This window comes from Lutjanus erythropterus, chromosome 15 (genome assembly GCF_056507025.1).
Source record: "Lutjanus erythropterus isolate fLutEry1 chromosome 15, fLutEry1.hap2, whole genome shotgun sequence".
Classification (NCBI taxonomy): domain Eukaryota; kingdom Metazoa; phylum Chordata; class Actinopteri; order Lutjaniformes; family Lutjanidae; genus Lutjanus; species Lutjanus erythropterus.
Genome location: NC_139331.1, coordinates 19,821,758 through 19,844,849, shown reverse-complemented (window position 1 = coordinate 19,844,849; position 23,092 = coordinate 19,821,758). Strand labels below are relative to the sequence as shown.

The following is a 23,092-nucleotide window of genomic DNA, read 5'->3' as shown; positions in this document are numbered from 1 at the left end:
GAGTTTTTCCAAATGTATTTTTTTGGTTCTTTGAACACCACGAGCTGAATGCCATCTAGTTCCATTATACCGGAGAGAAGGCAGACATCTCTATGGTCAACATCTCCAAAACTCTGCAACTCACAAGTTATTGCTAAACTATCTAAATGGATAAACAGCAGTGCAGATAAGACGAAAATATGTATTTTTGATTTGGGGGTGAACTGTCCCTCGAAGAATATTTGGCTTTTTTGGGAAATACACTCATTCACGTTCTTGCCGAGACTTAGATGAGAAGATTGAAACCACTCTCATGTCTGTATTCTAAATGTGAAGCTACAGCTAGAAGACAGTTAGCTTAGCTTAAAACATGGAAGGGGGAAACAGTTAGCCTATCTAGCTAACCTTGTTACATTTGCACTTATAGTTTTTTAAGGTTTCAGCTAATGACATATAACATGTTATTTAGTGAGCTTTAGATTCCTATCATAGTTTTACTTTCTGACATAGCCAGGCTAACTTTTTCCCGTTTCCAGTATTTATGCTAAGCTAATCATGTGCTAGCTCAAGCTTTATTCATCTGACAGATAAGAAACTGGTAACACCCTTCTCATTTAATCCTGCATTCATGCGGTGGAGGAATAATCTGAAAACTTTGTTGCTGCATGGAAAAATTCATGTGAATGACCCCTTAAGTCGGAACAACAACTTGGAAAGTCAACACAAATTTTGGTTGTTGACGTCATATACACAGAAACATGGTGGATGTGAGCAAATGTTGGGTTGATGGAAACTTTTTATCAATTCAGGATAAAAGGATTTTTGCTCACATGTAATTGTATGGTTGTAACCGTTAGTTGCTGTTCATGTGGAGTGATCTAGGTTAGTTAAAAAAGTTATTTATAATATTTTTGTGGTTTCGCGGAATGTGCTGGTGCAGCAACAAGTTGGGAAAAACCCACTTTGTTTTACGAAGCTTCTGTTTCAGCAGACTTTCTTCACTGGGATGCAGTTAAGTCTCAGCCATCCAATCGCCCAGATGCTACAATAAGCACAACAAAAACAACCCTACCTTTTGAAGTATCATTATTGTTTCCACATTACGACTTAAAAGCTCACAAACGCATTAAAGTCAGAAGACTGACTTCCCAAATCAAAAAATGGGACCGTCCGAGGAGCATGTGAATGCAGCTTAATTCTCGGCAAGAATGTGCACAAGAATAGTCCCCAAAACTATTCCTTTGAATGATTTTTAATTGTTGGTGCAACCAGTTAAAAGGCCCAATCCTTTATGCTTATTTGGACTGAAGGAAATTAAACAATTATTTCACTTTTTGTCTCACTAATTTAAGAGGGTGCCATTCATTTCAACAAGTATCATGTCCAAAATATGTGGTGGATTGAGCCTTTTAAGTCGAGTGAATTCATGTTCACCAGTGATCCCTCAGTGATTGACAGAAACCAACTCTTTTAAGCTTACCGTCAGTCTCTCCATGCTCTGACATGGATGAGGAATCTACTGTACCTGGAGTGAGCCAAGTCAACCGATCAGATTTTTCAGCAACGAGAGAGGAGTTTGTTTCTACAGCTGACAAACACGTTTTATCAAGTGACATTTGTTCCAAAAGTCTTATTTCCCTCCACCAACAGCACTCACACAACATTTCCAACCACATGCGAGAATTTATTGATTTTCTCTCAAGTGGTGTGGCAGAAAAAAAATATTGTCCCTCTGAGAGAAACTGTTAAGGCAGGAAAAAAAGCTTGAGGTGTACTCACATTGCTGGCTGGGGTCTGATTCTGTTGTCATCTTGACATAATTGGTGGGCAGCAGGCCTGTGACCCCGCTGGCTTCTCCTTTCCACCAGTCAGGGTTGGTCTTGTCCAGGATGCTGATCAGCTGACCCTTGGAGAAGCTCAGCTCGTCCCGATTGGCAGCGGTGTAGTCGTACATTGCAATAACTTGGCACACTGAGGGATCAGAGGCACACGTGGGGTGGACTTTAAGCATGCTGGTAAGTTTGATGATGACTGAAATATCTCAACAACTACTGGACAGATCTGAAGAGACATTCACGGCCCACAGAGGATGATTGCTAATGACTTTAGTGATGCCCTGACTTCATTATCTAGCACCACGATAAAGCTGACATTTGTGGTTTCGAGTGAAATTTCTCGACATTTATTGGATGGATTGCCATATAATTTGGTACAAATATTCACGTCCCCCTCAGAATGAACTGACCCTTCCAAAGACCCGCCTCTTTTTGCTCTGTGCTCCAATAAGAGCAAGCAACAGCAAGCAAGCTTGGTCCCCAGCAGAACCTCTTGCCTTTCTGCCATAGATGTATTATATAAACCTAGACAGGGCATTGCTGCTCAGTCTTGCCTCAAAATTTTGGAGTGGCCACCTGCAAAAAATTCCTTTACAGTGCAAAAAAGCATCCCCCAATAAGACACTGATGTATAAGACACGTCTCTAAAACTGTTGACAGGACTCCTTGAACTGCAAACAGGGTCAATTATGATTTTTTATATTATTATAATTTTTTGTTTCATGGAGATTTAATATTTGTAAAACTTTCCTGGTATATACAAGCAGGACCTTGTGGGTGGGACATGGTGTTATAATCAGTGTCCGCCTAAAATTATTCTGGATTTTGCTCAACAATTTACTAAAACAGTACAGCTGAAATTGATGGAAACAAACCCAGCTATGACTGTGAAAGAAAATAAGGGATCATGCACACTGATCACGAATGCGATGTCATGTTCAAAGTGTGTCAGCCATCACCTGGCAGAGGGGAGGGGGAGGACTTGCTGCTGGAGGGACCGAGGAGCTTGACGTGAGAGGAATGAAACCAGCCTCTCTGCCGCTTCTTGCCTCGAGCCTGGGGGGAAAAGAGCCAGTAAGGATAAATCAATCTCCCGCCGGTTCACTTCTGAATTCTAAATCGGGAGATGAATTGACGAATCGATTTTGTCAGATGGAGAGCTGAACCTCCAGAATCTCACAGACAACAACCTATACTGAACCCCAGTGGATCTTTACTGGGAATTTATCTTCACTGCCTTCATAAATCAGCCTAAAGTCTGTGGAACGACCAAAAGATTGCTGTTAAATGTCTCATCCTTCTTCACCAAGCTTAATATGAATTAAAATCAGCATATTCATTGCTGTGAGCATTGTAAAATATTAGATTAACAGTATTAATCTAAATTTCGACTGTCTTGTCTGAATAGTGCGCCCCTCGCTGCTACCTTTACTCGGCAGCCTCATTACAGTGTCGAATTGTTCACTGACAGCCTAACCAGAGCTACAGCAGCAGCCTCAGCACAAAACAGGCAGCGAGGATTAACCTCTCACTGCTGCAGATATATGACCTATAGACATCCTTGTTATTACTCCTGTAACCTCCTGTCCACCTCTCAGCAGCTCTTCATCGATTGGACAAGTCAGCAGATACAAAAACATCTACAGTCTGAGCTTTGTTTGAGTGGAAAAAGAAAGGTATCTACTTACATCGAGTCATTTCCTAAATACTCTTAAATGGATAGTTTGTGATGAGGGGTTGTATGAGGCACTTATTGATGGTCTGTGTATTATATGCAGTAGATGTTGCTCGCAGGCCCCCAGCAGAGACGAGTATGAGTGCAGATACTTAGCAGTGAACTGCTGTAGACAGGATCAGCAGCCAAACAGATTTTAGCCAACTAAAAAAGAAAAAAATCAGTTTCAGTTGAAGTGTACGCTACAGTTAGAATATTTTCACTGCATTACGTTGCCATCAGACAGGCTTTTCTCAAAGGAATCAGTCATAATATAAGCCCAAATATCACCAACCAAACTGCATAGGTAAAATTAGTAATTTTGAGGCAAACAAACTAAGAGATCGAGCCAATGGGAGACCAAAGCTCCAGTGTTCTTCGAAATAAAATTACTGATTTCGCCTATGGAGTTTGGTTGGTTGGAGGGAGGAATGTTTGGTTTATACAACACTGGTTTGTTGACAGAGGCGGCTGTCTGATGGCAAAGTAAAGCTGTGAAAATATTGTGCACACTTACACCGATACTGATTGTTTTAGGTGGACCTTTTTTAAGTAGCCGACATACTTTTGTTGCTCACCCTGTACATAGCAGTTCATTGCTCAGCATCCATGCTGGTACTCCTGTTGGCATGTTGACAGCTACTGTAGGTAATACATGTTACTAACATGTTCAGGTTTTAACAGCTAACATTAAACATCTGCTTTTATTTTCTTGAACAAAAAAGAAGAAGAAGGAGAGTACCATAACCCTCATGGGGCCCCTACACAGCTCTAATGACTGACCTGCAGTTCCCCGAGCCACCAGCCAGTGGAGTTCTTGGCCAGGACCACGATCAGTTGCCCTGGAGACAGACGCAGCTGATGTATCGTCGGGGCAACGGTAGTGGTGACTGCCTGAGCGATCTCTGTTGACCAAACAGAAATAGCTGAAGATGAATTTAGATCAGGTAAATGTCAAGAGGAGAGTTAATCAGCAGACTGTGACAGTGTGTGTGTGTGTGTGTGTGTGTGTGTGCGTGTGCGTGTATTTGTGAACTGCTGTACACATTCTCACCAGGCTTTTTGGTAGGAGCTCCAGATCTTGTCGCCTAAAAAGTAAAGTGGTAGTAAATGAACAACGAAAGTAATAAACAAGTTAATAACATACAAAACCAGCAAAGATTAGCAAACTTTTGAATGAAGTTTCTTTTGTATGGTATAGTCTCAGTTTTCTTTAAGATCCATAGAAGGGATATTGTAGTTTATTGGTATTGTTATTTATTGAGAATATTACAAGAATTCAGGTGGTGTTACAGCAATAAATTAGATGTAGAAATTAAAATTTTTGGAGAAACTTCTGAAAAAATTGCACTTGATGTTGCCTGTTCATGGATCAGAGCCTGCATGTCCCAGTGGAAGTTGTGGCTGTTCAGAAGATTAATGTTTTGGCATGGAGCAGAGTGGTTCGCCCCAAGTAACTGAATTTAATTCCAACAAGTAATCGGTATCATGTTCAAGTTTAAAAAATGGCTTCATTACAATGAAACTGTTACTACGGGGACTAACATCATCACATCTCACATGAACACAGTTGGCCTAATTGAATTCACAAGAGTCTCAGCTTTGCAGCCATAACCAATTCATGAAATTCAAATACTTTTTAAGGATACCAGTGTGCAGTAATATTCAATTAGAGCAGGCCAAAATGTATATTTACACATCATGCACAAAACTGCTTCTAGCTTTTGTGGATCAGAAACATCAATGAAATGGACAGATGGAAGGATACTGCTGGTTACATCTACATACATTGTAACCTCCATGGCATAAAAACAGTATTTTTTAAGGTTTTCTCGCAAACTTATGACTTTATAACTCACAGAATATACAAGAACTTTAATCTCTGAAGTTTTTTTTCCTCAGAATATTAACAACCTCCCCCAGCTCCGTATATAAATGTCATCTGCTTTGCCTTACTTTTCCTACAATGTACCATTGGACATTCCAAAATTTCGGCTCTAGTAATACTTTTCTACTTCTTCTAAATAAACACAACTTGACTTACTTCTGGTTCAACAGGTCGGACATAGTTGGAAGGGAAAACTCCTGTCTGATCCCCGATGCATCCTCGCCACCACTCTCCTTCTCTCTCTGTCACCAAGACAACATCTCCCTCAACGAACGTCAGGTCACCCACCTCTGGGCTCTCATACGTGTACAAGGCCACATACTCTGGGCAGGAAACAACATATGATTGAGAGTCAGAGCCACAAATCTCACTAAATATAGAGTAGAGACAGTAGAAAAACTAAACTCACCCTCCAACTGAACAGAGTCACATGTGTCAAATGCGTCCACACTAGAAACACAAAGTCAATTTAGTGTGACGCTCAACTTAACTTTAACATCAGAAGTGTGTGTGTGCATGTGTGTGTCTTCATACTCTGTACTGCCGCCTGTCTCCAAAGTGACGCAGCCTTTGGGGAACCATCCCTGCGTCCCGTTAAGCTGCCCCAACCACCAGTCTTCCCTCTGCTGCAGCACACTGATGATGTCACCCTGCGAGAAGCTCAGCAGCGCAGCAATGACGTCGCCCGCACCGGAGGAGAGGTTGGGGTGAGTTTCTGAGGTGGCCGACCACGAGGAGACGGCTCGAGCTAGCAGGGGGACCGAGAACTGAGGAGTGAGATTGGAAGAGAAGCCAGATTATAAAAATAAAAATCAAAGCAAACCATAAAATCATGAAACAGCCGTTCAGCTGACTCTTTCTGAGCATGAGACACGACCTACAAATGACAGACCTACTAACACTGATGTTTTCTGTTGGGAGATGGAGATCTGTAAATGTCTGAGTGACCCACAGAGAAGCAGAGAAAGAGAGAGCAACTCCCAGTAGAGTAAAGCTATAAATATACAGCCATACTGCTGCTCAAGATGTGTGTGTGTTGGTGTCAGCTCAGCAGCAGTGTGTGTGTGTGTACCCCAGCCAGACCTAGTTCCTTCCCCACCAAAGCCAGTTTATAGCTCATATATACTATTAATATACAACACTATACTAATAGAAAACCAAGCAAAGTACAAGCCTGAACTACAAATTTAGAACCACCCAACTACCGCAGCACAGAGCAAAAAGGGGCGGGACTAAGGAAGGGTCTCTTTGAGGATAATTCTCATTAGTATTTGTCATTACAGGTGACTCCTTTCACATTACACAGTAATTTGATCCATTGTTAGTATAAAACTACTGATATAGCAGCTTTAATCTTAATGAACTGAAATGGCAGGGAAGCTTCAAAATATCCAAAAGCTGTTTAAATGTATAGTATTTTTTCCCCAAAGTAGATATCAAATGACTGACCAGCTCTAGGTAAACTAAGTGTTCAAAAAAACTTTTAGTTGATGATGACAACAGTGAGTGATACAGGTAACTCCTGGATGAAACATACTCCATCCAGAAAATCAATGTTAATGTCTGAATGGACACGGCAAAAAAAAAAAAAAGACAGGGTTTGAATTTGCATCTGGAGAAGATCACATTAGGTTCATCTATCCATTAGTAGTGAGTTTTCTTTTAAGCCAAGCCTAATTAACTGCATGCCTTGAGATAAAAGTAAACACAAGTCAAACTTTCCTCCTTACCTGTGAAGCCTCTGATTGGGCAGGAGCAGTGCTGTCATCCCCTACGTCTCCATCTGGGACTCTGGGTAAAGCAGGAGGGACAAACCATGAGGGACGGAGCCAACACAAGAATAAAAACAACCTAAAAGAACTGTGGCATAAATTACCGCACCCAAGGTGACTGTTACAGACTAAAAGGCAGCCAAAAAGCACAAAAACATACTGTCTTTGGTGTAGGGGAAGTGAAACGTCACACAGGAAGTGTCTTTGAGACACCATCCTAATCATCCTGTTTCTTCCTGTATGTTACCTTGTGTTCAGAGGCGGTGGTGGACAGGACGTTTTTCCAGGTGAAGAAGGGGCCGTCTCAGTAGCAGACGGGGTAAGACATTTCTCTGCGTAACTCTGGGGGAACCAGCCCCTGTTTCCACGGTAACTCCCACACAGCCAGCCAGGCTCACCGACAGTCTGCTCATCCACCTGCATCATGGAAAACACAGTTTAACAAACTACAATCGCACATTACAAGGCGACGATGGTAAACATGTTGATTCCACGCTGCAGTCACGAACCAATCAGCAACAATTACTATTAAACTGCAATCATAGACATCCAACAAGCCTGTGTGCAAACATTATGATCATTGCACACCAGCATATTTTAGTTATTCAGCAGCTGCTTGCTTCACTGTCATTTTTAGTTTTTACAGATCTATCCACTCCTTCTTTTCACTTAACCCCACCTTTTTCTGTCTGGCAACTTTTGCTTCCCCACACTCATCCAATATAATTTTACAAGCTATGAAATATTACACAAAAACTCTAGTTCCCCAAGTTAGCTACTTATATATTATGTATTTATAAGAGGAATGTAACAATATATTGAATATCACAATACAAAAATGTTTCAATACTGCACCATACTGTACAATATCTATCATAATATTCCATGTTTAATTATCACATTTAATTATTTTATTATATTTTATCAAAGGACTGCTACTGACTGTTGCATTGTATTTGTTGTGCAATCATACATACATAATTCAAACATTCATGCCATTTTTTGCACATGCTTGTGTTGTGGCTGACTACTACTGTTTTATTTTTTTTAAGAAAAAAAAGTGGAAAAACTTTAAGTCGAAAGGAAAAAATAATTTTATTTGAACAAAAATGCTGTACAGATCATTTATTATTTATTATACAGCCTTTTTTTTTAACAAGTCATAATTTTTATTTGTTTTTTATTTTTAATATTGTGATAATTATATCGATAATTTTATCCTGGTATTATTGTACCTTTTTTGGTATTGTTACATCCATACATAATAGTAAACAATTTGTAAATGTTATGTGTAACACAAGTAGGTGACATATTGTTTTGTTCTACTTACATGTCACTATCACATGTAAAATAGTCTTTCTGTGGAAAAAAAATGACTGCTGATGGCTGAGATGTGCTCCACAGTAAACACACTGTACAATATACCTGATAGAAATAACAAATTGCGATGAACAACTCCTATAAATGCCAGTTGAAAGTGCATACAGGTCATTTTTGCCCCACTCATAAAGACTTCAGGCAGTGATACAGAAAAATATATTTTCTTACAAAGCAAGAGAGGTACATTTAAAACATGAATGGGGAGTTATCAATAAGAAAAGTAACTGGAATATTAAATGCTGAAATATTTTTGTCACAACAATATTGCAAAAAAAAAACAAACAGCCCACCTACGCATCTACAGCGAGGGTAAATGTGTGAATGTGTGAGTCAAACGTGTAGTGTGTGTTTATAGTGTGTGTTTGTCTTGTACCTCTATCAGACAGTCTGCGTCGACACTCAGCTCGTCTGCGTTTCGGGCTACAAACGAATACAGAGCTCTATACGTGGTCAGCTTGGAGGGTCTCTGAGTCACCAACACTGGCTGCTGTCCTCCTCTATCTTGCTCTTCTTTCCTCCTCCTCTCTTCCTCCTCTTCCTCCTTCCGCTTCCTCTCTTCTTCCTCTTCCCTCTTCCTGTTCCTCTCCTCCTCCTCTTCTCTCCTTCTCCTCTCCTCTTCCTGCGCTTTCTCCTGGGCAGCTCTGAGGCGAGCCTGTGCCTCCCTCTCCTCCTCCTCCCTCTGTCTGGCCATCTGCTCCTCCAGGAGCCTCCTCTGACGCGCCTCCTCTTCCTCCTTCTCCCTTTTCTCCTGCTCTCTCCTCTCTTGATCCAGCTTTGCCTGCCTGTGGGAAGTAAAGGCAGCTTTTTAAAACGTAACACAGAGAACACGGTGAGAAACAAGTGTAGTAGTAGAATCAAGCATTATGTCACGAACGATTTGCTGCAAACACAAATATCAAAGTAACGCATTCCCTCACACTCACCTGGCTGCTTCCTCTTCCTCCCTCCTCTTCCTCTCCATCTCCTCCTCTCTGCGTCTTTGCAGCTCCCTCAGTTTCTCCTCTTTGACTCTGTACAGGTCGTCCAGGACAGCCTGCTGCCTCACCTGCTTCTCCCTCAGCTCCTGATGCAGTCACAGGACATGCAGTGCATAAGAGAGACAAACATCAGCTACTTTAAAGGGTAACATTAGTATTTTTCAACCTTATACCCATGTTTTTAACTGTCTAATGGAGACAACAGTTTTTTAAAACGGTCCGTTATTGAGGGAGAGCGCTGCAGCCCACAGAAGTGAAACTGAGTGACAACGTAATTCCTCTGGGCAATTGTGCATTGTCAAAGTACATCTGCTAAAAGTGCTTGTTTTTGCTAGGTTGTTATTTTAAGTGTCTGACAACATTATGGAGAGGGTCACTACAGAGACAGATCTTTAAGCAGAAACAGCTGTTTTAACCCTTTAATTTTAACATCATCTTCATTCAAACTCGACAGAAACAAAATAAATCTCAGCTAAATTGTCTTAGTTTGTCTTTCCGCTGCTCCAACAATCACCAACTCTGGTTGTTTGGATAAAATAAACTCTTTATTTACAGAGGTAGAAGTGAAAATATTTTGTACATGCCATTTTCCTCCCACTGCTCCTTTTATCTCGGACCTCCCTCTTGCTCATCTCCCAATATTTTCTACCGCAGTGAATTGAGGATTTATTTTGTTGTAGTTTGTTGATCATGATTAGAACAGTGGAAAGACGAGCCAAGATGTTTTTGCTGAGTTTTAGTTTGTGTCTGTTGAGTCTAACATTTCTGCAAGGGAGTCTGACAGGTTTTGTGAGAGAAACAAAACAGCTGTTTCTGGTTAAACAAACTTATTCTTTAAAAAAGGACTGTCTCTGTAGCGATCCTGTCCGTAATGTTGTCAGACACTTATAAGAACCTGAGTCTGTTAGTTGCATAAACAAGCACTTTTAGCACACTTACTTTGATGGTGCACAGATGCCCAGAGAGATCATGTTGTAACTTAGTTTTGCTTCTGTTGGCTGCAGCAGTCTCCCTCACTACTGGACCGGTTTCAAAAACTGTCGTTCCTTTCGTTCACTTAGACACAAAAACATGGGGACACAAGCCCCAGGTTAAAAAATACCTCAGTTACCAAAGCCTTAATTTTTGTACTCAATCTATAGAAAGTAGACGTGTATCAAAACTCATCATGGTTTAAAGAAGTGTGTGATGCAAGAGTACAAATACAATCATTCCAAACATGCAAGACCGATGTAAAAAAAAAAGAGCCCTCCCACAAACTGGCAGCCATTCACAGACACATGCAGATTCATGTACATACAGTATGTGTAAGATGAGTTTATTTTTTTCTCTTGCTAACACACACATTGTGCAGGTTAAGCATTCTCTGCGCGTGTGTTTAAACCTCAGGGTGTATCCTGTTTACACAGAAAACACAGACTAGAACAAATCCCATGGAGAGAGACAACAAAAAGGGACGACATGGCACTAACGTAAAAGCTGGATTTAATAATGAGTCGGGAGACAAAAGAGCAGGGATTAGCAGAGATCGAATCATCATGGGATGAAAAGGAAAGAAGATTGTGGCTTAAGGGAAAACAAGAGGTGAGATGATGAAAAAAAACATAATAAGGAGGGGTGGCGACAAAGATTACACAGTGGGAGGTAGACAGAGAGGAAGAAAGATAACCTTGATGAGAAGGAAGAGCTGGCTGAGGCAGGCCAGCAGAGACAGAAGGCCCCGCAGGACACAGTCATCCATGTCCCCGAGCTATGAAAATGACACACCATGATGATGGAGGGTGAGAGGAGGATAGAGGATGGAGGGACAGAAGGTGAAATATAATAAGAGTAATCAAGATAAAAGGAGCAAAACAGGTGAGTTGTAAGACGGATAAAAGAAGAAAAGGGTGAACGGAGGGAACAGAAACATCAGAGAGAAACAAAAGAAATGTGAAAACCAGGCGTGACAAGAACGATGTGAATTAGTAAGAAAGATGTCCAGGTAGGAAGCAGAGGAAAAAAAGAGAGAAAGAAAGGTGTTAAAAGCTTTAAAAGGCAGATAAGAAAAGAGAGCAGTCGAACAGATCAAAAGAGAAAGAGCAGGCTTTTTGATGCTGCAATTATTCGTATCAGATTGACAATACATCATGAGATGATGTGACATCATTATTCACAGGTATTGAATTATCAGGCTTTCTGCCAGAGAACGTGTGCATCAGAGTCTGAATGTGTGCAATACTGGTTATGTAACAAGATTTTCTTTGCCCGAGGAGTGAAACTCTAAAGTTACCATGACCAGAAGAACAAGATTTCACAGCAGCGCATGAGTGTGAAACTCCTTGTTTTCATTCCATTCCAATAAAAAGTTGCCAAAGGACAGGAAAAAAAAAACCTCCCTACAAATCAGCTTCTGGTTCGTAATATTGGTGTAATCCATCATAAAGTGCTGTTGCTTTAGATTGCGGCACTATTGCCGTCGTATTATTCTGACAATATCCCACTTCTCTCCTGAAATATTAATCTTTAATATATCATCTTAAAGGAATCGTTTGACATTATTTGTTTTCTTGCAGAGATCCAGATGAGAAACCACTTTTATGTCTGTGCATTAAGTAATGTAGCGAACCAGCTGATTAGCTTAGCCAGCAGAAAGACTGGAAGCAGGGAGAAGAAAGATAGCCTCACTCTCTCTTACTGGACCACAAAGAACAAAAGCCCTTAATATCTAAATTTTATTCTGAGATATTGAGTTTGAACTTGGACAAACTTGGTTAAGAATATTTTGATGTACATTGCTCAAATCTGTGTGATGAGATCCTGTGGTTGCCTTCCAGGATTTAACTCTGCAATAGATATAAAGATACAATGCAATATCCTTCACAAAATCTATATCTCACAGTATATTTATAGTAAGTATAAAGTAGAGATTTCTCCAAATTGTCCCAAATGTATAATATGTAAGCACACGGCTGCATTGCTTGTGGGAAAGCAACAAAATTCTGTTGTTCTGGAGGGCAAAGTGCACAAACATCAGTACAGCAACAGGTCAGCAAATATCTGTCAGCATATCCACTTTCGTGTCTGCTTGGAAATGTCCCCGACTCTCTTAAACAACATGACGGACTGGTTCAGTCACTTTTAATACTCGCAAGGAAAGCCATCATGGCGAAGTGGGTCAGGGATGACCCTCCGTCTACTTCCATGAGGAAATCTCTGATCTCCGAGGTTATAACTCTGGAAAAATATAGGGCACTGTAATCGACGGAGGGACTCAGATTTTTCTGCAGAAATAGTTGGAATCTCTGGGAGTTAAATATAAGCTGGACTTAAGTGGAACAACTGTGGACAAAATTATGTAACTGGGGACACTGAGCGTGAATCGCCCCTTCCTTTTATGGACCAGTCCTGTGACATAATGTTTTGTATGCTTGTTGAGAAAAATTGAATAAAATAAAACTAGAATTACAGCCTTACAGCTGTATGCCTCCTAAAACTAGTCAGGTTCCAATTCACATTCGTATTTGTCCAGATACATACTGTATAATAATATGTAGTGAAGATTTTGAAGGAATAAAAAAAAGATACTGAGAGTATTGTTTGGCCAAATTGAAGTCGTCACTATCCTGACATGCATGATCCCAGTGAATAATTCCCAGTGAGAAACATGCTGTCTTCACTTATTTTTGCAGAAAGAGTACGGAGGACTGATTGAGAGCTGAATATTATGATGTCACAGTGAATATAAGTGACATTTTGGATATAAAATGTCATGGCAATTATTGTGATATGGTCGAAAACATATGTTGTGACATCACAGTGACCTTTGACTTCCAAATTCTCATCAGTTCATCCTCAAGTCCAAGTGGAGGTTTGTACCAAATTTTAAGAGATTCCCTTAAGGCATTCCTGAAGTATCACGTTCACAAGAGTGAACGTTTTGACCTTTCAATTTTAATCAGTTCATCCTCAGGTACAGGTGGAAATTTGCGCCAAGTTTAAAGAAATTCCATGAAGGCGTTCTCGATATATTGCGTTCACATGAATGAGATGGACAGATGTATGTATGGGTGGACGGACAACCCCTAACTATAATGCCTCCGGCTGCAGCTATCGCTGAGGCAGAGGCATGAAAGAAAATACACCCAGAAGCAGCATCTACATCCCTCTCATCAACAAGTCACAACTTGTTTAATTAGGACACAAATGGAAACATAAAAATGACACAGTTGTGCCGGGAGTCACATGCAACTCTTTCTTCCAGTCTCAGTGTTAAGCTAAGCTAATCACCTCCCGGCTTTATAATACTCAGTGCACAGACATGAAATTTATATCAATCTTCTCATCTGATTCTTAGAAAGAAAGTAAATTAATCTATTCCCGATAATCTAATAAGCTAATTTGCAAGACTTAACTCCTAAACAAATACATCAACATATTTGTTGATCTATTTTGAATGTACGCTACACGATTTTAGATTTTTTCATGTATTCCTGATGCTGCAGGCAAATACTGATTTGCACTCATTTCTGTAGGGCATGAAAAATAGTGTTACATAATCTTGTGTGGTACTCCAGATTCAGACTCAGATGAACAAATTTTAATGCATACTTTATGTTTCATGTGATGTTTTACACAACTCACGCAAGAACCTGCTCCTTGATTTTCATACCATAGGGACATAGATGAGAACCAAAGCATGTCTAGATCGGTCGACAAAATACGCTAAAATTTCTAAAACACAGTAGCATGGCCTGCCAAATGGCAAATTGTGATGTAAATTTAAATGATAACAAGTAAAATCATCGCTATGCTCCTTAAAAAAGTATTCAGGGGCATGTTTGCTTGAATGACAGGTATCTCAGTGTGTCACATTATTCCAATTCTTGATTTTCTGCCTCCAACAAGTCACCAAGATATGGGAGAGCAGTGAATCTAAACTACTTCCAAGCTACGTGTTCGTTTCTACAATGTGGTCTGAACTATTCTGTAGTGGCTTGACCTGGCTCGTCCTGGACTAATTTGGGTTGTGTTGAATTCAAATGGTCTAACCTCCTCTGAGAGAGGCTAAAAACATCCTGAATCTGCTCCGTGCTGACCACTGACCTTCAGCTCCTTGTTATACTGCTCCATCTGGGCCAGTTTGTCTGTGGTCTCCCTCTCCAGAGTGTCAAGCTGGTCTTTCAGTCTCCGACAATTCACACCTTTCTCCGTCACACTCCCGGTCACAGAAGTCAAAGTCACCGCTACAAGGCAAAGGTGAAAAGGTCAGAGACAAGTCAGCGAAGTGACCGATACTATGTCTTTGTGAGGTGCCAGGTGGCCTTTGTCACCCACAGGGGATTTTGTTGAGGTTGATATTTCGGAGCTTCTCAGTCAGGCTCTGTTGTTCTGGGATGAGCTGTGACAGCTTCTTCTGCCAGTCCTGTGGCAAACACAGAGGAACATGAACAGGAAATGAAAAAACATTCATAGGAATAATTTAAAATGAAACAGGAAAGAAGTGAAAGCAAACACGTTTCTTTAACCTCAAACTGAAGCTGCAGCGTGTTGATCTCTGAGATGCGTGTGTCCCTCTTCTGATTGACGAGGTCCACCTCCGCCTTCAGGATCCACCTCTTGCTCTGAGCGTCACGGAGACGATCTGAGATCTGTCTGTGCTTGTTGCCCTGGGAGACCAGGCTGTTGATATTAGTGTGTGCTCATGCTTTCACTGAAGGAATAGTTCAGATTATTTGAAGTGGAGACATACTTATTCACAGTGTATTTCCTACAGAAAGATGACAGTCTGCCTGCCCACAGTTGGAGAAACAGCTGGAGTACCAGTGTTGAAAGCTACGCATTGTACTGATGCCTTGTGTTGCCTCCACGTGAACATTGAATAAATCATAAAACACACTATCCAGACATGTTGATAATAACAAAACTAGATCAAAATATTTGTTTAAAAACTTTTACACAACTTGCACGGTATAATGCACACTTATCTTATCATATGCTAAACACATACAAAAACTTGCAGATTAAATAATTTGTGGTGAAGAGCCCTCAAGACAAACCAGTACGACTCCTCTACAATCTCATGTATATGTCTGAGAACAACAAGAGGTGCGCAGTGGTGAAGTCCAGCTGTGTCTTCACACTAGGTCGCTGACTAGTTTGTGTTGCTGGAAAATTACTAAATAATCACCCCATCATTTTCATTTTCAGTATAACTCTAATATATCCCTGTCCCTGATATATATATAGTTATGGTAGTTAATTAGCTAGTCTATGAGTAGCAGAAGTATGAAGCCTCATTGTGATCCATTAATACCACCTAAAAAAGCCCAGACAGTCAGACAGTCTTTTCTGATGGGAACCTGCCTTCATAAGCCAAATATCGCTCTCTTGAAACCAACCAAACTCCACTGGCAAAGTCAGGGATTTTACCATGCAGAGCACAGGAGTTGCTGGTCTATCACCAGCTTGATCTGTTTGTTGATCTGATTGTTTGTGTTGTTGTGTGATTTTGATGCTTTGAAAAGTTATTTTGTATTCTCCAGTCAGACAATAACACACACACTAACAGATCAAGGCACTGGTAGACCAGCAACTCCCATGTTCTGTGAGGTAAGATTACTGGTTTTTGCCTCAGGAGTCTGGTTGCTTTGGAGAGAGCAATATTTGGCCTATAGAACTGCAGTTCCTGATCGTGTATATGTAGAGAACAATATTTAGCTTGTATAGCGGTGGTGTCCTGTCAAAAAGGCTGTCTGATGGCACAGTAAAGCAGTGAAAGTATTCTAAATATAGCGCACGCTTCAACCGATGTTTTTAGGTAGGCCTTTTTAAATGGCTAAAACACTTTTGCTGTTGACCCACTGCATAGCTTCAGTGCTGGTATTCCCCTCTGCTTCTCCAAACTGGGGTTGTGCCTACCGCCATCTACTGCTACTGATTATCGATAAGTAGCTGCTGCATCCCCACCTCAAAAAATCTGAACTTTCCCTTTAAAATTGCAAGACTGTCAGTACGCACACTCATAAATGTCTCACCACAGCCTCCAGCTCCAACTCCAGACTCTTCTTTTTGGCTCTCAGTCTGGAGATCTCTTCCTGCTCTCCCTCTCTCCTCCTGCCCAGCTCCTCTTTCTTCCCACGCTCCCACTCCTCCCTCCGCTGGCGCTCCAACTCCTGCTTCGCCGCCTGAAAGCGTAAAGAAACGTGGTCACCCGATCAGACATGGCAATCTAGATCTTCAGCATCTCACGGAGGAGGCTTCTTCTCCCTCTCACCTCCTTCCTCTCCAGCTCTCTCAGCCTCTCCTCCTCCCTCTGTCTCTCCATCTCTCTCTGCCTCTCCAGCCGCCTCTCCTCCTCTAGCCTCCTACGGTTTTCCTGCTCCCTGGCCTCCCTCTCCCTCCTTTCCTGCGCCTCCCTCTCCTCCTTCTCTCTCCTCTCCTTCTCCTTCCTCTGCGCTTCCTCAAGAGCAAGTCGCCGTTTCTCCAGCTCGGCGCTGCCGCGTGCAAAGTTTTCCTTCAGCTTGTCTTCAAAGGACACTAAGTAGAGGTGGAAGAGAGCGGTGTCACACAGAGGAAGACCAGACTCACTTTTTATGAGACAACATAATACTGTGAAGAACATGTCCTACCGCTGCTCTTAGGCTTTTGTGCAGGTTCTGTCTCCGTTGTGTCTATTAAAGAGGGAGTTATATACGGCCCCGTTCCATTAACAAGCTCAGTGGACTTGCTTCCTCCTCTGAAATGAGAAAAATAGAAGGCCTATCGTTGTAATAATGAATGTATTAATTAATCCAGTGAGTGTGTCAGTCTCCATGTGTTACCTGAGAGACGGAGGCACCAGATCTTGAGGCAGTGTGAGGGGTAGAGGTCGGCCAGTTTTAGCCATGTCCACCAGGTGCATAGCCAGAATGAACTCATCCCCTTGTAGCTGACCATCCTTATCCACATCTGCTAAGGTCCTGTGTACCCACAACACAGTAAGTCACATCTTGAAGCAATAAAAAAAAAATCTGTAACTTTTTTTTGGTAGAATATCATGATTTTAAAGCACCATAACTGACACATTCTAATTCCTGCACCTTTTTTTTGCTCTCTGTTCCAATAACAGCAGAACTACAATAAACTTTTTCCTGTCTTCTTGAATATGAGGAAAGTAATGTTAACAAAAACTATTTTTACGTATTAGTTTTAGAAGTATTTTTTTGTTTTTGATGAGGAGACATTAGTCGTCATACCACATCGCAAAACACAGGCCAAGTGTGCTCTGATAACTTCTGACAGGGCTACACAGATTGCAGAAGTGTTTAATTGGTTCCATAACTACGTTTAAAAACAAAACTGAAAACTGCAGCTTTATAAAAGTGATGTTGACTTCTTTCAGCAAATTAATTTTTAAGACCTGTCAAAGTCCCTGTCCAGCCCTGTCTAGTTTGATAATAAGTCTATGGATATAACTCGCTAGCTAACGATTGATGTAGATTAGCTAGCATCTTGCTAGCTAATATTAGCTATATGCAATATGTTGCTTTTACGGGTCCCCCAGCAATGTCTTTTAACCATCTTCAGAATAAGTTTTTCCTTTAAACATAGACAAGCCGAGCACCTAACACATCCTATCTACAGGAAACAGTAAAGGAGAAAGTTGACGGAAAGGTTCCACCGTGTAATAAGGTTGTTGTTGGAGCACAGGGCAAAAAAGAGGCAAATTTTAAGAAGGGTCAGTTGTTTTCTTTAGAGGTAACGGAGCAGGCTGTAAACTCTGACAAATTATCACCTCATTAGGTTGTTATAGGGAACGACTTAGCAAACAGTTGCAGCAGACACAGAGCAACATTAACAATCATTCGCTGTCATGTTTCTCACCACTTGGCTCACAAATCCGATATTTACCTCCTGTTTAGCTCTGTTTTGGTTTCCACTTTCCACCAACTCCTGAAGGAAATATGTGGCTCATTAGCTGCTAAATGCTCCACTATCTTCACCAGCTAGTCGCTGTTTCTGTTTGTGGTTTGCTGGTGCTGGGCACGTCACGTACAGAAGGTTTATACAGAAGCTTTTTTTGCTGAAAACAGCTGCTTACTGCAGCTGAAAACAATGCTGATGAGAGCACTGAGAGTGAACCAATACAATAAATTTAATTTAAATTTAGCACTTTATTAATCATCAGTTTCTACACTCTGTTGTTAGTTTTTTTTTCCATCACACACATGCAAGCAAAAATACACTCACATGAACACACACAGACCACCTATAGACATGCATTAGAGAGGAGATGTCACAGTGACAAAGTGCTCCGAGCAGTTTGGGGTTTCTTTGCCCAGGAGGTGAACTGGCACCTCTCCAGCTCCCAGTCCAAACTCTGCAACATGGTCCGACCATGGACTTGAACCGGCCATCCTTCCCAAGTCAAGTCCCTATGGACTGAGCTATTACCATCTCTAAATCCTGAACAAAGCCTCTAAAAAGCCCTAAAGCTTCTGAACCACAACAATCAGCTACAAGACACTAAAATGCTCCAATCAGCTGGCTAGAATGCTGTTTACAGCAACAACGAGCAGTACAATATTCCACATTTCAATGAACTTTTCCTGTCACACAAGTCAAAAATATGTGGAACATTACAGATTTCAGCATCAAAGGGACAGTTCATCCCAAAAATATAAAAACAAAAGAAAGTTAAATATTTTTCTTCTTACTTGTAATGCTATTTATCTAGATTGTTTTGGTGTGAGTTGTTAAATATAAAAGAATTAAATGCACTTGGATTGTGAAATCATGACTCCATTACTTAAGATTCTCTACAAGTACATATAATTTTATATCACATTTCATATATTTATTTTATATCTGATGGACACATTTTAACCATTGCATAGTATATGCAACTCCAACACCAAAACTATCTAGATGGATAAAGAGCACTAAAGGTAAGAGAAAAAACTGTCCCTTTAACACCAGAGAAATACAAAATATTCAGTAACTTAGTTCCAGTGTTCCCTCTTTTGTTTTTGCTTTCTTTAGTTTTCCATTTCTAGAGCTTATTATTATTAATAGTGGTGTAAAACTGGAGAGCAAAGAAGCACGCACGCGCGCACACACACACACACACACACACACCTTATACTCACCAGATGGTAGCGAGCTGAGTCTGGGTCAGGTTGGACGCCATGAGCGCATTTCTAACCTGAGGTCCTGCAAAGTACAAATTACAGCAGAGAGTTATAAATGGTTAAGAATAACTTAAAGAATCATAAATAAAAAACTGGAATATTTGAAACGGTGTGTCTGCATTATCATACATTTATTTGATCACATTCCTTTTCTTCTTTGTATTTTCCTCTATTATCATTATTCTTCTTATTATTGTTATTATCATCAATGGTATTAAATATTTTTTTCACTATTATATATTAATGAAGTATATAAATACTGCAAGAATGCTATAAGTATGAACATCATATGTAAGCAAATGTAAATTTACATAAACTTTTGCACTCCTAAAATAAAGTATTAACTTGTTAAGCTGCACCTGTCCTCCTGTTATCCTCCAGTTATTGTTTTTTAATAATGAAATAATTTCTTTTCTTTTTCTTTTTATTCAGTTTGATACTAAGCTGTTTGTTTCTATTGTCAAACTTTCAAATGTAAAATGATTTCACTCATAAATACTATTTTTGTTTCGTTCATGTAGCCCTTTCTTTTTTATCAATACTGTCATTTTATATTGTTTTTTTTTGTTATTTTGGCTGTAGAGGCTGATGAGAATCTAAATAACTGCATGTTTAATTCTTAAAACACTGTTCAAATCCAACAAACCTTAATTAAAAAAAAAAAAGAAATAACAGCTGAGTGAATTCTCACGCCAGGAAGTGTGTGCGTCCAACTGCTGCGTTCTGTTAAGTGCGTTTAAGAGCAATCACGAGAGTACGTGAGTGTGTGTCTAAGTTTTCTCTGTCAAACCACTCATGAGCAGCCAAGAGGTCCTGAGAACCTCGTGTTTATTTAGGTTGGACTGTGTATTTGCGTGTGACCTACCTGACAAGTAGCCACTCATGAGTTTGTCCAGCGTGTTGAACTGCTGACGGTACTTGAGTCTCGAGGCCTGTGGCACGGCCCAATCACTCGCGCCCGTCTTCGGAGAGTTGCTGGCCAACGACGTGGTGGAGGAAGAATTTGAACTACGAAAAGAGAAAAAGAGCGGCATGTCGATATGTCAAGATATCACCTAAAAGGAAATTACACCATAATATTATGTGGTCAGTGTTCCCCTTTCTCCCCTGCATTCAAGCCTCGACTTAAAGCCACTAATTGCTTCGAGACTCCCTGGTGTTATTTCTTGGCTCTTAATTAGCCGTAGAGGAAGCTGCTGTGAACAGCCACGTAGACAATGGCTGTCTAAAACAAGACAGCACTGTATCCCACGGCAACGCTAATCAGCCATTCTGTTTTTATTATAAACAATGCTTCTGCAAGAATAGCAAAGGGATAGGCTGGGTCAGAGATGTTCATTTGAGAAGAATGTATTTCTTTTCAGTCATTATAGGGAGGAAACTTGCAGTGCTCCCCTGAAATAAAAGAAGTTTCGGGGAGACAATAGAAGATGTAGTGTTGGATACTCCCTCTGCCTGAGGGCTTTTCTTTGTGTGTGTGTGTGTGTGTGTGTGTGTGTGTGTGTGTGTAAAGGCAGCATACCCTTATATTAACACTTGTTATTGGTCCAGAAACAAAAACACGAGAAGAACAAAGTGTCCAGTATGATATAAGAGGATGTCACGTTAAGACTAGAAGGTTAAAATGATGTGGGTGGCTCCTGGATCAACCAGTACTGGTACAGTATTTGACTTCCTAGCACTCCTGCTGCCCTTATTATTATTTGCCGCACCTCCTACACCTGAGGTCAGGACTTTTTTGTATGCAGCACTGGGACACTCAAAACAATACATTCAAAATGAAATCAGACACTTCTCCTATCCTGTTTCCCCAAACCACACAAAACAAGATGAGAGGGATCAAGGATATTGGATACTACTATTGTCTTTTATGAAGGGGATCTGGCTAAAATTATACAAAACCTCCCAGAGTCTGGTTTCTTCTTTGTTTGCTGTTACATCACACCTGACAAATGTAACTATTCCAGACAAGGATTTAGCACTTCGCTCAAAAGCAAAAATGAAAGTTTGACTACAGACCACTCCAGTCACTATCTCATATTTCTGCTTCCATTTAAGATACAAGCTGAAATCTATGTCTAATAGCACATGTGCCATTATAAGCATTTAATGTGACAAAACCCACTGGTAACCAGAGCTGAATTATCAACATTGTATTGAAATTGCAAAATGGCTATGATGCTATTTCAAATCACAGGGGGCGTAATATTTGTTTAAAGCAAAATGCATGTCAAATACCATTTTAAATTAAACACTGTCGTGCTGCAGAGATGTTGTGACCTACATATCATCTTCAGCAGAGACCCAACAATTTCCACCATGAGTGAGCACTCAAAGTGGCGAGGAAAAACACTCTTAACAGGCAGAAACCCCGAACAGAACCGGGCTCTGGGTGGGCTGCCATCTGCCTCGACCGCAATAGTCCACTATCTATGAAGTGTTTCTTGGTTTTACAGACCTCAACTGAAACAGAAAAAAACTTAAACAAAACACAATTTTTCTTATATTTTAACAAAACTAAGAATCTACCGCTTTAGCTTGTTAGCATGCTAAAGATTGCTAATTAGAACTAAGCATAAACAGCTTAAGGGGTGATGCAACCATCATCAGTTTTGCAAATGTTTTGTCGGAAGACGAAAACATACTGGGCAGATTAAGAATTTGACCCGATGTTGGCAAAAGCAGACAAACTCAAGAGTTACCACAGTTATATAATTCATCCTGAGGGGGCATGACTGTTTGCATCAAATTTCATGGTAATCCACAAAAATGACAAATGTGAGCCTGTGCATCTGAGTGTGGTGTGGCATCAGTAGACCAGAAAACCCTGCAGTGGGTCGTCGAGGCTGCCCTGCATTTCACCGCTACCTAGCTCCAAGCCATATGGAACATTTACCATAAACACTGTCAACATAAAGGTCTGAGCATCAGCAAAGATCCCAACCATGGCTTGTTTTTTCCCACTCTGCCAGCTGAAAGGTAAAACAGAAGCCTCAGAGCCTGTACTATCAGGCTCAGAAACAACTTCCTCCCCAAGCTGTTACTTAACCTGGCTACCCGCTGAACTCTACTAATGACTCTCTTTGCACTACCGCCATATTTTAATGTCATTTGCAAAGATCTACTGCAGCTCTCCTTTGCACTACTGCCAATTCTACAATGATTATTACTGCACAGCCCTCTATGCTGCCATGTTTCTTTAAATGCCATCTGCAGCTCTACACAGTTAACTCGTTTTCTCTATGCACAGCTCTGTAACTTAACTCAGACATAATACCACCTCATTCAATACAAGCTTGCGTCTTAATCTGTATTTATTTTATTTTACTTCATTTAATTCCCTATGTACCTCCTCCCCTGCAGTGTTTTGATGAAGCCTCCCTTACATTAGCTTGA

At 40.7% G+C, this 23,092-nt stretch overlaps 1 protein-coding gene across 4 annotated transcripts in view; it reads right to left on the bottom strand.

The window, feature by feature from the left end:
- Positions 1-23,092, bottom strand: part of itsn2a (intersectin 2a) — a 57,953-nt gene that overhangs the window by 10,865 nt on the left and 23,996 nt on the right. The window contains exons 8-29 of one of the 4 annotated variants that reach the window (XM_084736868.1): positions 20,562-20,704; positions 19,655-19,718; positions 17,348-17,485; positions 17,156-17,262; positions 16,801-17,063; positions 16,562-16,711; positions 15,053-15,193; positions 14,862-14,949; positions 14,631-14,770; positions 11,215-11,295; positions 9,492-9,631; positions 8,942-9,350; positions 7,436-7,605; positions 7,147-7,207; positions 5,951-6,183; positions 5,826-5,866; positions 5,573-5,739; positions 4,583-4,616; positions 4,312-4,433; positions 2,774-2,870; positions 1,759-1,950; positions 1,460-1,504 (exon numbers count right to left, since the gene is read on the bottom strand). In XM_084736868.1, the coding sequence (XP_084592994.1) occupies positions 1,460-1,504; positions 1,759-1,950; positions 2,774-2,870; positions 4,312-4,433; positions 4,583-4,616; positions 5,573-5,739; positions 5,826-5,866; positions 5,951-6,183; positions 7,147-7,207; positions 7,436-7,605; positions 8,942-9,350; positions 9,492-9,631; positions 11,215-11,295; positions 14,631-14,770; positions 14,862-14,949; positions 15,053-15,193; positions 16,562-16,711; positions 16,801-17,063; positions 17,156-17,262; positions 17,348-17,485; positions 19,655-19,718; positions 20,562-20,704 (3,026 nt within the window). Of the gene's footprint in view, positions 1-1,459; positions 1,568-1,758; positions 1,951-2,773; positions 2,871-4,311; positions 4,434-4,582; positions 4,617-5,572; positions 5,740-5,825; positions 5,867-5,950; positions 6,184-7,146; positions 7,208-7,435; positions 7,606-8,941; positions 9,351-9,491; positions 9,632-11,214; positions 11,296-14,630; positions 14,771-14,861; positions 14,950-15,052; positions 15,194-16,561; positions 16,712-16,800; positions 17,064-17,155; positions 17,263-17,347; positions 17,486-19,654; positions 19,719-20,561; positions 20,705-23,092 lie in introns of all 4 variants that reach the window. The other 3 variants (XM_084736865.1, XM_084736867.1, XM_084736866.1) reach the window with 3 other exon arrangements.